General features: G+C 39.3%; 1 protein-coding gene across 2 annotated transcripts in view; it reads left to right on the forward strand.

Moving 5' to 3' along the window:
- Window positions 1-17,195, forward strand: part of NFX1 (nuclear transcription factor, X-box binding 1) — a 211,473-nt gene that overhangs the window by 59,548 nt on the left and 134,730 nt on the right. For both annotated transcript variants that reach the window (XM_067554685.1, XM_067554686.1), the window contains exons 4-5: window positions 9,963-10,040; window positions 14,949-15,054. In XM_067554685.1, the coding sequence (XP_067410786.1) occupies window positions 9,963-10,040; window positions 14,949-15,054 (184 nt within the window). The remainder of the gene's footprint in view (window positions 1-9,962; window positions 10,041-14,948; window positions 15,055-17,195) is intronic.

Raw genomic sequence — 17,195 nt, forward strand, 5'->3', positions numbered from 1 at the left:
TATACACTGTAATTACTTGAGCCTGGGCATTATGAAATTTAATATTTTTTATAATAATTTAAGGGTTTTTTTGGGGGTTGTGGTATTTTAAATTAATTGTTTTACTTTATTAGATAGGACTTTATTAAGTTTTTGTTGAATGATATTTTGGCTTATTTTTTGAGCTTAAAGCTGTGCTTGTATGCAACCTAAAGCTTTGGAGGTAGCATTTATTATATTTTTTGTGAGGTTTCATAGGCTCAGGCAAGCTTTTTTATTGTTTATAATTTAGGGTATTAATATATTTTTAAGTAACTTTTTTCTTTATATTTTAAGGCTGAATGTGTGTGTATTATGGGATTTGATAGGGCTTTAAGGCTTTTGCCTAGATACTTAATTTATTTGTTAAAATGTTTTTATTAATTGCATTTAGCACTTTTGTTTTAATATTTTTTAAAATATATTTTTTTAATGTTTTGCTTGGGATGTGCATGTGTGTTAGCATTGTGTGTTACTCAGGTGTTTATTTAGTACAGCCATTTTGGTACTGGGGTGTTACAAACGGTGAACAGTGGGGATGTAGGCGGGATATGTTAATATTTTGTATGCCTACATGTACTTTTATAAGGTGTACTTTTGAGGTTTTTAGTACTTGGCTTTTGTAATTTTTTTTTAATTAAGTTTTTAATATTGTATTTTTTGGGCTTGGGAGCACAATGTACAATTACATTTAGATAGGTGTTTATGTACATCACTATACTTGCAGAGGGATTTACTAAAACTTATTGTGGATAGTATACTTTTAGTTTAGTAACAGGTTTTTTTTTATTAGGTGGAATATTTTTACGTAGTAATAGCTAACATTGGCTTTGTTATAAATTACTTTAGACCAATTTTGACACTATAACAATGTGTTGCTTTGGATTTTTTAGGTTTAATTTACTTTGTGTAAATAAATTAACTTATTTGGGCTAGCTTTTTTGGGGGGGTGTACTTATTTTGGTGACATTAATTGTGAGCTGCTCCTGAAAATTACAGAAAGTCATTATTTTAAGCTTTAAAGCATTTTTTTTTTGCGATATGGTAGTGGGCAGGTGTACTATTTTGCAACATTTGTTTGAGATTGCACTGGGTTTTTTGTTTATATTAGCATAGTTCAGCAAACACATACAGTAAAACAATAGCAAGAATATTATACAATTCTTTTTATATTGTATATTTTTATTTTGTGCTTTTGTGGCCATTGTGGATTTGTGTATTAACTATTTACAAACAAAACAAAAGCGGGATTTATAGATTTTATTAGTATTAATTATTTATAATATATTTAATTTTTATATTTGCTGTTATTTAGCGGCTTACTAAATTATATGGCATAATAGAGGATTGTATTTTATAATTTTTTTGTTTATAAACTTTATTAGTTTTGCTGAGAACCACATGAGTTGACCGTTATCACACTCAATTTGCTATTTGGATATGCAGCGGTTATTTTGCAAGTAATAAATCGAAATGGGCTGCGGCAAAAGGCTTGATTATATTATAATAATGGGATTTTTGAATTTAGGGTGGCTATTTATGGCATAATTAACAACATGATTAAAAATATTAATAGGCGCTTTAAAGGATGCATTATGGCCCACAGGCTTTATTTTTGTCTATAATGTAGGCATTACTTTTTTATGCCTTGAGCTGTGAAGAATGAAACTAATACAATGCTTTTCTTTTTTTCTTTTTAATTTTTATTTGATATATAGTGGGGCTGACTTTATTTACTATAAACACAAGTCCCATCCATTGTGGGCTTAAAGCATGTGCAAAATTATTTGTAACTTTGTACAGCACTTGATTTTTAATTTGCTATTTTTGGTGTTTTAATATGGGGCCAATTCGCTGATTCATTTTTAAAACATTTGTACTAAGTGCATTGGCCACTTGCTGATGTATGCGTATAATATTTTGTAGCAACTGCGACACATACTGATCAGCTAACAATTTGGGTTGGAGTTCATTTGGAGGACCATTTGTTTACCAGTGCTTTAAGGATTTTATTTTATGTTTCGTTATAATTTTAAAGGGGGCATACCCATGTGCTGCTTTTGTTACTTTTAGAACCATGAATATTAAGGGCAATTTGGTATTTTAATTTTTGCCTTGAGCATTGATTATTTTTTTAAAGCTAATTTCAAAGTTTGATTGGTGCCTTTTACTGCTTCCGAACTTTGAGGATGGTATGGTATATGCCATTTTTGTTTTATGTATAAGGCTTTTTAAAATTTTATTAATAAAGTGAGGATCATTATTACAGTTAATATTTTTGGGAGCCTTTATTTGGAGAAGATGTGATTTACTAATATTTAACTCTGGTATGAGCAGTGTTGTTTCACGTGGGAAAGGCCTTGACCTATTTGGTAAATGAATTAATAATTACTAAACAGTAACGATGGCCTGTTTTACTGGTGGGAAACTTAATATAATTTATTTGGAGGCAACTTTAGGATTTTTTAAGCTTTTGGGGGCCTAATGGGCCTTTTTAAAAAAAAAAAAGAAAAAAGAAACATTTGGGTTGTTTACTGCACAGGCTATGCAATTGTTTACTTAGCGTTTTACATTTTGTTTTATTTTTGGCGATTATTTTACTGTTTTTAAGCGGTTTAAAGTTTTTTTTATACTAAACTGGTTTACACACTGCTATTAAATTTTGTTGTTGTTCTGTTGGAATAATTTGTACTGGTACTTTTTTGATTTTTTTTGTTTGGTCATAAGCAAACCATTTGAATGCTGTTTAATTTTTTATTTATTTATTGCAGCAGCTGTTGTATGCCAGCATTATTTTTTCTGCAAGGCCACTAAATTTATAATGGGTACAGATTTTTTTTTTAGATTTGTTGAGCTACAGCTATTGGGATGATTGGCGTCTGCCAGTTTGAACCTGTTTGTGCCCCCTCCTTGGCTGCTTTGTTTGCTTTATTATTTTATTTTGTTACTATTTTTAAATTTTTATGGCAGCCGGATTGGAGCTTGGTGTTGCAGTTCAGTTTTTTATAATGCCTTCATTTTTTTAGCATGACAGATGGGTTTACCATGTAAGCTATGCATGGGGTTTTTTTTATATGGGCATTTAATTTAAGCATGCTTGTATAGCCCAGTCAGAGTCTGAGGCTATAACTACAGGGGTATTAGTCCCAGCACCCATTAATGCAGCATGCACAGCAACAAGTTCAGCTGCTTGTATGGAGTGTGGCATGCAGCTTTCTGCCATAAGGGTTTTTTTGGAGAGCGAATTGTTACATACCTGTTTTGGGAGAGTGTTGTATTATGTAAGAGGATTCATCCACAAACCAAACCTCTGGCTTTTCAGGTAGACTTTTTATGGCTTCTCAGTCACTTACAGGCTGAAAAGGATTGGGAAGGGCTGGTTCTATTGGAGGGAGAGGGCAATTATGCTCCGCAACCTCAATTATCAGGCCATATGGGGCCTGGTTGGAAGCTGTAGGTGGTTGGACTTCCACATTTCTATTGATTAAAGTTATGGTCCATTTAGTCTATCTAGGGCTGGATACATGCCCTTTTTTGATTTTCCCAGACACTACGTACTTAAGAGGGGTGTGGACCGTTCGCAAAATAATTGGGGCAGAACCAGTAAGGTATTGCCAGTGCCCCAAGGCCCATACCAATGCTAGCATTTCTTTTTCACAAGGGGTAAAGGTGATCTTTGACCCTTCCAGGACTTGGGAGGCAAATGCCACTGGCTTTTGGCCAGAGAGCCCCTCCTGGTTTAAAATAACTCCTATTCCTTTTGGGGAATGAGCTAACTGCAACATAAATGGTTTAGTGTTATCCGGGTATGTTAATGCCATAAGTTAATAACATGGGCATAGCAAATCATGGGGGAGCAGTGTAGCCTCTGTGGAACACGAGTGGAAGTGAGTTGACAGTCCCTGTAAGTGAAAGCAAATTTATACCAGCAGTAAGGATGCAGAGGAATAGAAAAGAATGCATTTGATAAAACCAATACTGAAAACCATTTAGCTCCCATACCTATTGAAGCCATCACTTCTAGTAACTTGGCCACCACAGGGGCTGTCTTGGGTGTACATGTATTCAAAGTCCTGTGATGTACTTGTAAGTCGCCAGGTTTTCCCATCTGCTTTACGGACTGGCCATATGGGGGAGTTGTTTATGCTATTAATTTTTACTAGCACTCCTTGCTGCAAGAAAGCAGTAATTGTGGGTAACAATTTTTTCTCAGCCTCCTTTGGGCATTTGTACTGCTTCTGGGGTGGTGGATTAGGTCCTACAATAAAAACACAGGCATCCACCTGGCCAAATCCAATTTATTCTTGGCCTATGCTTGTGGGTGTGCCTGTACTATGTTAGCAACATCCAGGGAATACCATTCTGCTGTAACTGAGAGTGGCTCTGGTGCTTTAAGAGCTGCCACCCTGTGCGCAGCTGCAACAACTCTAGGAATTCCTAATCCAAACCACAACACCCAATTAGCTAAATCAACAACAGCCTGAGTTTTAAGCATACAATTCATGCCCAAAATAGCTGCTTCACCAGCATATGCCAAACCGAATATCCCTGTCCATGTTTTTTTTTATAATGGTGTAAGTTGGGGGATGAGAGTGGGGCATATCTATGATGGAACCTTCAAACTCCTCTAATGTTTGCTGGTGATTTCCCTTTAACTTGACCATTGCAGGAACTAAGTGGTCATCAATCAATGAAATAGTGGCACCAGTATCTACAAGCATATGCTGTCCAAATGCAGATGCTTGTCGTGTTCAAAATCCACCCAAATAGTGAGTCGTCATCATTTATCAGATGCTAAAAGTGCTGCATGTATTAGAGGACTTGGGGATGCCCGCCCCCCCATGCCTCCGAGGACTTCCCCTCAGGAGGTGTGGGACTCCCTTTTCTACTGACAAATCAGCTCAGCCAGCTGCTTATTTGATTTGCTATCAATTAGACCTTTAGGGGCATATTGGAGAACTCGATTCCACAGTACCTAGTGCAGGGGATCGATCCTCCCATGGCTTAGCCCTCAGCCAGGCCCTCTGTTAATTCCCTCAGGGACTAAATCACCTTCCTTGCTCCCTTGATTTTGAAAGGTGATTTGAGCAGCCACTGTTTTTTGTTTTGTTAGTGCAGCAGCTTTTTTTTTTGTGCTTATTAGGGATGGCTTGGCTCACTAGTAAATGAGTTTTCTGAACTTTTTGTAACACTGCCTTTGATATCATAGCTGTTAAATTCAGAGTACTTAAAGCACTTTTTACTTGTGGATGTAGTTTTTTTATTAAACGAGTTGGAAAATCTGTGTTTATAAGGTCTTGACCTTTTTTTTTTTGTGCCCCATAGCTTGCCATGGGCTTTTTTTACATTTTAAATAAGCATTAGGGTGTTTTTTTTAGGGCTTGCCGCTTCAGATAAAAATGCACCTCAATGTGCTTGCCAGGATTTACTATCTTAAAGACATCCCTCATAAGGGTACCCTTCTGTGCTTTTTTTCTTTTTTGTATATTTACAGGAGATCCCAGAAAAGTGTTTAATGGGAGACATTCCCTTAAGAGGAAGGCATAATTACTATAATTTAATTGAGGCACTGTGGTAAGCTGTGTACACCAGGCAACCACATTGTTAGGGGTGATGTTTTTAAAGCTTTTTTTAGTGCCTGCACTTGTTTAGGTCTTAGTATTTTATTTATTTTTGTGGTAGTGTGGGTGGTGGGTTTTTTGGTTTTTTTAATAGTTTTTTTAATAGTTTTTTTTGTTTGTTTGTTTGTTTGTTTTGTTTTGTTTTTATAAGCACAGGAGCCATGGGCGCAGCAGCCTGTGGCATATTTCCCTTAGCCAGGTGTTGCCTGAGAGAAGCATAGGGAGAAGGACATTCTATGCTCTGATCTAACTGTTTTTTATTCCAGTCAGGCTCTGCATAACAGAAGGCTGACAGTTTAAAATTTTGCATACCATCACCCTCTGCACCGTCATAACCTCCGTCTGCCTGCATGGCAGCAATAATTCCCTGAGCAGCAGCCAATTGCTTTGTACACTGAGACACTGCCACAAACAAACTGCATGGGACTGGCCCTCATTTTTTTGTTTTTTTGTTTTTTTAAAGGACAATGCATACTGAACTTGCACGTTTTTACATTTTGCTTTTTAGATATGAGCTTTTTAAAAAAAAATTTTTAGTAAGGCTTTTAGATACTAAAACGAGACCATGTAAAGCAGCCAAGTGTTTTTTTTTACGCTCAGGCTTCGTTTCTATGAATTGTTTCTACTGGAACATCAAGTCTGCATAAGCTATTTTACTCTTAAATGCTCCTCCAGACCGTGGGTTTTTTTCCTGGCCATTTACAAAAGCTTCCATATCTGAGACTGGTTCTAGCGAAAGGAGGATGGGGGTGGCAACCCCTCGACTGCCTGACTCACAACACATTCCTGTAGAGGACATAATGCTCTCCTCCTGAAGTCAAATACAGATACAGCTTCGCGGAGAACCATGCCAGACAGGTTGCTACCCTGCTTACACGCAGGGAGAGAAACCCTTGCACCATACGCCTCCAAGATTGTCATTCACAGCTGATTGAGCCCACCTGGGGATGCCAATTGTTGATACTGGACACTTAGTGATTAGTGTGAGTACTAGTGAGACACTTTACGGCTGATTTGCAGACTAATACGGTTTAATGTAAAAGTTTTTTTATTGATATACTAGCTGAATACAAAACTTAAAATTAACGATTATATATTGTATTTATTCAGCCTGGAGAGCTAGGCAGTTACTCAGAAGGCTGTATACAGGAATGGGTTTTTTTAGGGGCCCCGCCGTGGAGTTAGTAGCCTCTGGTCTGACCGACAGCACCTCCCGTGGAGTCAGGTGTTGATGGAGCATATCTTTTTGTTTAACTAGTGACTTTTTATATTTTTATAAACAGCTCTTATTTAATTATTTTTAATTATTATTGTATATGCTAATTTATTTATATTGGGTTTTTATTTTTAATTACATTTTATTTTTATTACGATAATTGGGGTTGTTAAAACAACATTTGGTGATAGTAGGGGCAGTGTAAAAATATGTCCCTTGGCAATGAAACTGTACCCCCAGACGTTCAAGAATAACTTGTTCCTATCAACTATTATCTATGTGCAGCTGCAAGCATACATGTTGTGTATTTTGTCTTGTTATTTACTGTAGTATGCAGAAACTGAGACATTTGCAAGGTTGTTCTATTAATTAACTCAGTTGTACTATTAATTTCTGCCAACTAAAAAATGTCATGTTACAAGGGTCAAAATAGCCAAGCAAGCAACTGAAGCTAGCAACTTAAATTGTACTGAGCTTCCAACAGGTTTTAGGTAAGCAAGCATTAGCAAGCTCCCAGATGGAGCTTGGAGCGTGGCTGCTCCTATAAACCCTGCAGATCCAGGTTCATGATGGATTGGTCAGGACATGTTTATTCCACAAGCCACCTTCTGTCCCCTCATATCAGTGTCTTAATTCTTGATGTTCAGTGCGAAGGAACTGAGGGAGGAGTTGGGTGGTGCTGCCCTTTAATAGCGATGTGAGAGGCTGAGATCCAGAGGGCACAAACACTGCCCTGCAGGTACTGCTAGGCGAAGTTCTCTTGCTCTGTTGTGCTGGGCATGCCCACACATCTCAAAGAACAAGTTACCATATGTTTACTTTAATTGTACTGTAATTGGAGTTCTTTGTGGTGTGTTTTCCGTATGCATATTCCACAACCTGTCCACCATCTCCTATGTCTCGGATTCAGCATTTGAGAGGAAGTTCAGTGGCACTTGGTGTGTTCTGCCCTTATATGCCCTTGTTGTGGAGCAAGAGGATTCTCAGGGCACATGCGTGCAATGCAGATACTGCCAGCCAAAATTCGTGCACAGTGACCATGTGCTCACCAAGAGCGAATGAACATATGGACAACATATCTTGAAGAACTCCAGTTACAGTACAAAGTACATTCCAGTTGTCTTGTGGCCAAGGATACAATGGAGTTTCTTCTAAATGGATTCCAGTTCTAAATCCTAGCTTCCTGCAGATTCAAGCTCTAATAGCCTTGTAGCCTGTTCCTTCCTTCTAGCTTTTTTGCTGTACCGTCACATTTCTTGGTTCTTCTAAGCTGCGTCTGTGCTACTTGTAGAATGATTTGGTGCTTCAGGCCAATCTCCTTGGCCATCGAGAGTTAGATGTGCAAATCTTGTGTGTAACTCTTCCCAGATAAGATGATTCTCAGACCTACACCATTGTTTCTACTTCCTAAAATTATGGTGCATCATGTAAAACAAACTTTTCCTTTACCTTTTTTGTGTCAAAGCCCTTAAGCAATCAGGGAAATAGTTACATGCTTTGAAGATGGTGTGAGCAATCAAATTCTGTTGACACAAAACTACATCTTCAAGAAAATGTTTTTTTAGGATGATATGGGGGAATATAAGGGCACAAATCATCCATATCCACTATTTCATGTCAGATATATCCAAGAATCTTTTCTGGACTACACACTGTTCATAAAAGATCCTCCTCCGTGAGGTCTTACTCTATCAAGCATTTGTCTATTTGCTGGCTAGAACAGCAATGAGCTTCATTCAAGGAATTTTGCTGCGTCTTTTTGCTTTTCAGTGCACATCTTTATCAAGCGTTGTAAAATAGATGTGGTGTCTGTCCAGTGTGGCTTTTGGATGAAAGGTTTTGAAGTCTTTCCCTTGGTTTTCCTTCATTAAAACCCTTCATGCTTTCATGGAAGCACTCAGTCTCATACAGACACTGAATCCTGGGGGCATTTTCTCTGCTCTGTGATCTACTACAGTTGTTTTCCTGGGCCTTATGTTCTGTAATATTGTAATAATCAGAGTGATGTCCATCTTGCAGTCATACACTAAACTATTGCAGATGACTGAGTTCAGAAGACCATATTGCTGCTTGTTTCCCCACAAAAAAGCATAATTGCCCATACATATTTCTCAGAGCAGCTGACTTTCTAGTTATGCTTTAGCAGCTGAATTAAAGAGCCCTTTACCGTTAGATGATTTGTCTCTGCGTAGTGCTTATAAACTATTACCAAGTGATCTGCTCACTTTTACTGCAATAAACTGATATATTGAACTCCATTGCTAATTATAAAGTGTTTTTTCATGCCACGAATCCTTAGTTGTGGCTCTTCTTTAAACCCTCTCTAGCTTTTCAACATCCTTTTTGAATTGTGCACATCAGAACTGGATGCAGTTTTCCCATAATGGTCTCAGCAATGACATGTACTGGGATTACTACTTTCCTTATATACTATTTATTCATCCAATGATCATGTTAGTCCATTTTGACACATTGTTATGTTAGCAATTCATGTTCAGTTGATTTACTTTGACCCAAAGTCCTCTTCAGTACTGCTTTCCAGAATACAGGCTGTCACTCTGTAAGCATGGCCTATAATCTGTGTCCCTAAATTTATGACTTTGTGTTGGGTTGTATTAAAAATGTATTTTGATTTCATCCATCATAATGGCAATCAAAATCACTTGATAATATGCTGTCCCCATTGGTATTTACCACCCCAACAGTCTTTGTTTCATTTGCAAACTTTATTGGTAATGATTTTATATTTTCTTCCAGGTAACTGATAAAAATACAGTAACATTGGCCTGACAACCAATCCCTGCAGGACCCTCAATAAGAACACTGCCACTCATTGAAGATCCTGAATTAGCAATTTCATTTTGAGACTATCAGTTCAGTTTTATTTTGTTCAAATTGGGTCACTGTTTTTTGTATAGCACTAACTTATTAAACTGAGTGTGAACACATTGCTAAATCAGATTTCTATATGGTATTATAGTATAGTATTACTTGAAATGGTGAAATTAGGAAAGTGTGAAAAAGGTTTGCTGTCCTGTGCCACTATTCTAAATTATTTATCATCTGTCTTAAACATAATTTTAAACTATTGTATATTTTTTTTACAGATGGCAATAATGGTTGGAGATGTCCTGCTTGTCAAAATGCTTCAACACGAGTTCCTACCACTTACACTTGTTTTTGTGGTGAGTGTATTTCATATTTCTTCTTTGAGTGATAGTCCCTCTGTGGATTCCATTGTGGGTGCGCATGCGCACCATGAATCAGAACTGTTGAAAGCAGTGTGTGTTGACCCGCGTGCATGCCTCATGTCGTCCACCTGGTATGTCTGAAGTCTTATGTGGCTGCACAGGTTGATGCCCCCTCAGTTTTCTCTTCCTGCTGCATGGCTAGAATCGGAACATCCTCTTTAGAACCTGCATAGGAAAATAAATATTTTTGTTATCAATTATAGTAGGTATATATAGTCTTAGTGCTAGTGGGTCCAGGTGGCAGTGGATGCAGTGTGATCCCTAGTATCTGGTCTTATATTAAGATGAGACTCATGGCTGCAGATCGTCAGGTTTCCAGAAGAGGTTCAGACGACCCTAGAAGATATGCCATTTGACAATCAAAAGTTGTTCAGTGACAAAATAGACGAGAGCTGTAACTCCTTGAAGGACTCCAGGGCCACACTTCCATCATTGGACCTTTTTACCCCAGCCCTCACAAGATTCCAGCATAGGCAAGCATAACGACTTCAGTACCAATCCCGACCCATTTACCAAGCCTATCAGTCTTATCCTCCACATTCACAGGAGCAACAGCGTTGGCAGCAATGCTCACAACAACTGATACTCTCCTGCTGGCCACACCTGTGATCTCTATGCTTCACCAATGCTCGTGACAACATTTTTGACTCTCAACTGGAGAACTGTGAACCCCTCCCCATCCCAACCTCGATTCGGAGGCCATCTTGCTCCCTTTTTCAACAACTAGAGTCAGATCACCATTGACCGATGAGTCCAAGACATCATATGGCAAGGCTACTCTATAGAATTCCACACCTTTCTGCCCCACCACTCACCATGGGCCACCAAGGCAGACACATATCAGATCCATCTCCTATCCAAGGAGACATTGACATTGCTCCAGAAAGGTGCCATAGAACAAGTCCCCTCCTGCTATTGGAACCATGGTTTCTACTCCCTCCACTGCCTCATTCCGAAGAAAGGAGGAGACCTCAGACCCATCTTGGATCTGCGAACTCTTAACAAATGTATCCGCAAGTTCCCCTTCCGAATGGTAACAATACCTCAAATCACCCTCTCCTTTAAACGTGGGGGCTGATTTGTGGATCTCAAGATGAAAGATGTCTGTTTTCATGTGGACATCCATCCAGCCAACCTCAAGTTTCTTCTGTTCAATATCAGGCAATCCCATTATCAGTTCTGTGTCCTCCCCTTCAGGATAGTTACTGCACCACAGATATTCACGGAAGTCTTTACAGTTGTGGTGGTGCACATGCAACACCTGGGTCACTCCCTGTTCCCTTACCTAGATGACTGGCTATTGGTGTCATCATCATGTGAATGTCTGCTTGTGATTATCCAGACTTTACAAGACCTTTTTGCCAACCTTGGCATATGCATCAACAAAGACAAATTCACTCTCATTCCCACCAAAAATCTCACATTTATGGAAGCCATGCTAGACTCTCAAGTGGTGCGAGTGTTTCTCCCCAGAGATGGTCACATAGCCCTCACAACCAGCATTTACACGGTTAGAACACCATCCACGCACGCACTCCATCTGTGTGTCTCACTTCTTGGAGACATGGCCACATCCACATCAGTCACCCTGTATGCCCAGCTCCATATGTGGTGCCTGCAACATTGGCTACAGACAGTGTACAACCTGCAGAATGACCACCTTAACAAATGGGTTTCCCTCCCTCCATGAATGCTAGCCTTTCTGGTATTGTGCACAATCCATCCAAAGTTCTGGTGAGCAAACCATTCCACCAACTCAAACCAGACATGATCCTGGTAACGGATACGTGACTCATGGGCTGGGGCACCCATGTACAGGGCCACACAGCACAAGGGCTGTAGTTCCCCCAGAGAGGCGTGGATGCATATCAATATTCTAGAAATGAGAGCTGTCCTACGTACTTGCCATGACCTTTTTCCCTACTCCAGGGCAAGCACGTTCAACTCCTTACGGACAACATATCAATAGTATTCTATGTGAACAAACGGGGGAGCCAGATCCCTATCCCTCTGACAAGAAGCAGTCTGCCTCTGGAACTGGTGCTTTCTGCACAATATCACATTACAGGCGACACACTCACTGGTACAGACAATGTCCTTGCAGATGAGCTGAGTCACTCCTTCCATCTCACTCATGAGTGGGAACTCCACGACCCCATTCTCTGGGACATCTTCCAGTGGTGGGGAACCCCCAGATGGGACCTCTTTGCCTAGGTGACAAACAGCAAACTCCCCCTCTTCTGCTCCAGGGACACGATAGGATGGCGTTCACAGGGGGATGCCATTCCGTGGATGCCAGAAATCTGGTACACTTTTCCACCCATTCCTCTCTTTCCTCGGATACTCAGCAAACTGAAACAGAACCAAGCACGGGTTATACTCAGAGCCCCATTGTGGCCCAAACAACATTGGTACTTGGATCTACTGCACCTATCAACTTGCCCTCCAATTCCTCTCCCGCTTGTACTGAACCTACTCACTCAACAACATGACTGCATCCAATACCCTAATTCTGCATCACTCCACCTTACAGCTTGGTATTTGGATGGTGCTCACAAGTGGACAATGTGTGCTCCTCCCCAGTGCGACAGGTACTCACATACAGCCGACATCCTGCAACCAGAGCTTGCTACCAAATGGTGACGCTTTACTCAATGGGCTTCAGTCAATCATCACTCGTTATCAGCCATGCCTGTGCCAACTGTCCAGGATTTCCTTCTCCACCTATGATGGTCAGGCCTTGCCCATTCCTCCATAAAAGTTCATCTAGCGACCATTAGCGCTTTCCTCCCACATGTGAATGGCTCTTCTACGTTTAGTCACTCAACTTCTGCTAGATTTCTACAGGGTTTACTCAACTTGTTCCCGACTGTCAGGGACTCCACCCTGGCTTGGGACCTCAATCTAGTCCTTTCAACACTTACAAGGCCACCCTTTTAACCCTTATTCTCCTGCTCTCTTACTTACCTATCTATGAAAATAATATTCCTTATGGCTATTACCTCAGCTCGATGGGTTAGTGAACTAGCAGCCATGATGGCAGACACCCCCGCCCCTTTACTATTTTCCACAAGGTCAAAGTGTCTCTATGACTTCACCCTAAGTTTCTTCCTAAAGTATTTCCCCAGTTCCACCTCAACCAAGTCATTCACCTCCCCATTTTCTACCCTAAGTCTCACTCTTCCAATAGGGAAAGAGCTCTACATGCCATCAATATCAGATGCACACTGGCCTTTTATCTTCAGTGCACTTATCCCTTCCAGACCTCGCCGAGACTCTTTGTTGTAATAGTGCACGCCCCTTGCAACGGTCCGCTATCTTTCCAGTGTATCTCTCACTAGATCGTTCATTGCATCACGGAATGCTACTCCCTCTGCCTAGTCTAGCTCCCACCAAGTGTCCGAGCGCACTCAACAAGAGCAGAAGCAACCACGACGACCATTTGTGCCGACGTTCCATGGTAGGATATCTGCAGAGCTGCAACGTGGACCTCTGTATGTATATTCACAGCTCATTACACTCTGGCTTATGCTGCCATCATCAAATCACCAGTGGGCAACACAGTCCTATAAACCTTGGCATCCATGGAGCCCTAGCACCACCTCCATATTGATTACTGCTTGCTATGCTTCCCACGATGGAATCCACATAGGGACCATCACTCGAAGAAGAAGGGGAGGTTACTTACTGTAACTGATGGTTCTTCAAGGTGTGTGGTCCCTATTTGTATTCCAGTCCTGCCCTCAGTCCTCTGTGCTTAGGGCTCGATGCCTCTTAGAAAGAGGAAAAGAGGGGGTGTCGACCCACGCAGCCACATAAGACCTCAGATGTACCACGTGGACGATGCAAGGCATGCACATGATGGACACTGCTTTCAACAGTTCTGGCTCTGGTGCATGCACACCCACAATAGAATCCAGATAGGGACCACACATCTCGAAGAACCATTAGTTACAGTAAGTAACCTCCCCTTTCAGTTCCTGTTCCTTAATTGGTAAATTCTAATATTATTGAAGAATTTTTCCATACATTTCCAAAAGTTTCATTCCTATATAGAAACTATATATAGCCAATATTTAGTTAAATGTAAAAATAAAACCTTTATTAGGAATGTTAAATCAGTAATGATACAAAGACATTTAGTAGGGGAAAAAAATCTAGAAAACAACTAGCATAAAGGTATCTCTTTGTTTTACAGTAGAGGTAATCTGTATCTATTATAGGCACTTCTCCATGTAGAAAAGTTGTACTAATATAACGTAAGGTGTGCATTTAAACCAATATAGTTAAATCAATTCAGACTCCTGTGCGGACATTCTCTTACTTTGGTATAAGAGTGGCTTTCTTCGTTTAGCTTAAATTGATTGGAAATGTCCACACAGGGGCTTGCACTAGTTTTAATTATCAGTTTAAGAAGAAGTTTAAGTTAAACAGGTGCAACTTTTCTGTGTAAATTCAGAGCCTAGATCTCCACTTTAGCATGTAAAGGCTGATACATGAAAAATTGGAGACTCATGAGATACATGAACTAACTGCATACCTTTGGATACCTCACCAATATCTGACCACTGTTTCATATGTTTGAGACTTACACTAACTTTCCAAACTTCTGAGCAGCTTGTCAGCTGCCACTTCTTAAAATCAGCCTATCTTGGAAAAGTTGCCACCTATATTCTAAAAAACGTAGAATACCACCTCACTAAAGTGAGTCCTCAAAGTCCAAGATAGTCCCTCCCTCATCACTCTCAGTATGTTTACCTTATTTTGCCTTTATGTTCATTATTGTATCGAAGTATACAGATGCTTTATTTTGCATTAGTTTTGTTTTATTTTGCTTTTTAGGTAAGGTAAACAACCCTGAATGGAATAGAAATGAAATTCCACATAGCTGTGGAGAACTTTGTAGAAAGAGAAGACCAGGTCAGGACTGTCCACATTCTTGTAATATGTAAGTAAGAGTGTTTCAGAATGTTTTGTAATGATCTACAAGCATTTGTGACATCTGTGGATATCTATTTGGATATTTGTATTTTTCTTTCAATTTGCTGGTCACTTAATTCTTAAAACCCCTGTTCTGATGGCTGTTAAGTGAATGAACAAAAGATTTGTATGAAATTGATTATTATAGAACGGGGTTTTCTTTACCAGTATGAAAAAGATTCAGGCTTTCAGTGACTAATGCAAGCTACTATTTGTTGGACGTTTTTCAGGTTCCTTTAGGAAAGTGTAAAAATTTAAATGTTTTTAATGTCTTTAATTCTGAGCATAAAATATATTACATTTTATGCATCACCAGATCATGTATATTTTCTAGTAGAAGAGTGGAATTAGTACAGTGGCTCTCACTGTTCCTATTCACTCAGTTTTATAGGGGGAAAATAATAAATGCATTTTCAATTCTGATCTCATTGCAAAAGAAATAAAATTATAACATAACTAAATATAACAAATGTTGAAATTTTTAGGAATTTTAATCTTTGTTTAAAGGCTTGTGCTTATGGCTGAAAAAATTAGATTTTAAGTGTTACAGCTCATCTTTCATAGAATTTATATGGGAATGAAAAATAAAATAAAATTTTTTAGGAGTGGTTAGTTTTTGGGCTAGGCTGCCGAAATAGTGTCTTGTAAGTATTGCCCCCAAGATCATAGAATGTGCACCCTGTTTTATAGAAGAAAAATGAGTACATTTAAAAATGTTGACCACTGTGTCCCCGTTTACTGTTTAAAGATAAACTTAGTAGGTAAATCTATAATTTCCCCATTTTCTAAAACTGCTTTAAAAAGGCATTTTCTAGCTTAGTAATATAATAATAAGTAGTAGCTGCAGGTTCGTTTCACCTTAAAGTGAGGAAAGATGGTCAGTGGGTTGGGTGCTGGATTGGATATCAAGAGACAGAGGCTTGGTCTACACTTACCCCAGCATTTCGGCGGCAGGCGATGGGAGTTACACAAACTATGCAGAGAACTTGCGTAACTCCCGTCGACTGCTGTGCTTCTCTTCTGCGCGCTGTCTTCACTGCACTGCGCCGACGGGACTCGCGTTCCTGTCGACACAGTGCTATGTCTCTTGGGGGCGTGGATTAACAGAGTCGACTTCTGGATCAACTGAGTGGGTCTTCACTGACCACTCAGTCAATCCAGATAAGTCCATCTAATGGCGGCAACTTTGAACTTAGAACCTAGGGCTATGTCTACACTGACGGCAGCAAAGTTGGCTTTGGGCAAATTACCTTATCTGTGATTCTCAAATAGTGTTATGGGCTTCATGCAGAATATACTGACTGGAATTTTATGGTCTATATTATTCAGGAGGTTAGACTAGATAATAATGCTTCATCCCATCCTTAAAATTTATGAAAATGTCTATTAATGTCTCTTGCAAGTTAGTGTGCTATAGGGATATTGTCAAGTTGACTCTTTTTTATATTGACTGACTTAAAAATTTTCTTTAAAACTTCTTTTAAAAAGCTAAGAAGTTTTAGAAGGGTCATTTAGACAGGCCCAGAATGTCTCCTGCTTTTTTAGTTTCAGCTTTGCTGCTGCTGTTGCTAGTAGATCTGCTCTAGCAGAGCCTAAGGAAGGCATGCACCATCATCAGAACAGCCATATTGACTGTTCATAAGGTGCTGCTAAATGTAGAAAGTAAATACATTGATTAAATAGATTTTTCTTTAGTCTGTCTGAGTTATGGTAATCTTAAGGCTACTTACAACAATAGTGAGTACAAAACATTAGATGGAAATGTGACTTTCCAAGTGCATGATATCCCTTTGTGACCTTGGAAGTTAAACTAAAAAAAATCTCCCCTCCCCCCATCTCCCAATATCCATATATGTCAATACAGATGCATAATATGAGGTCTTCTAAGAAGATGGAAATCATACCAGTGAAAAGAATTTTGGTATTTCTCTATAATGAGAACTGATCCTGCTTGAGCACTGTAGTTTCAAGAACTTTCTGAGAAATTAAACATAATGGGGAAGAAGAGAATAAAACCAAATGTGTACCCAATGTCCTCTCAGATATTTAAAACTTGTTAGTGGTTGTTTAATATTATTTGTTTATCTTGTGTTTTTAGATTGTAAATTT

The sequence above is a fragment of the Emydura macquarii genome, unplaced genomic scaffold (genome assembly GCF_026122565.2).
Source record: "Emydura macquarii macquarii isolate MOO-44397 ecotype Brisbane River unplaced genomic scaffold, CSIRO-AGI_Emac_v2 contig_1499, whole genome shotgun sequence".
In the NCBI taxonomy this organism is placed as follows: Eukaryota; Metazoa; Chordata; order Testudines; family Chelidae; genus Emydura; species Emydura macquarii.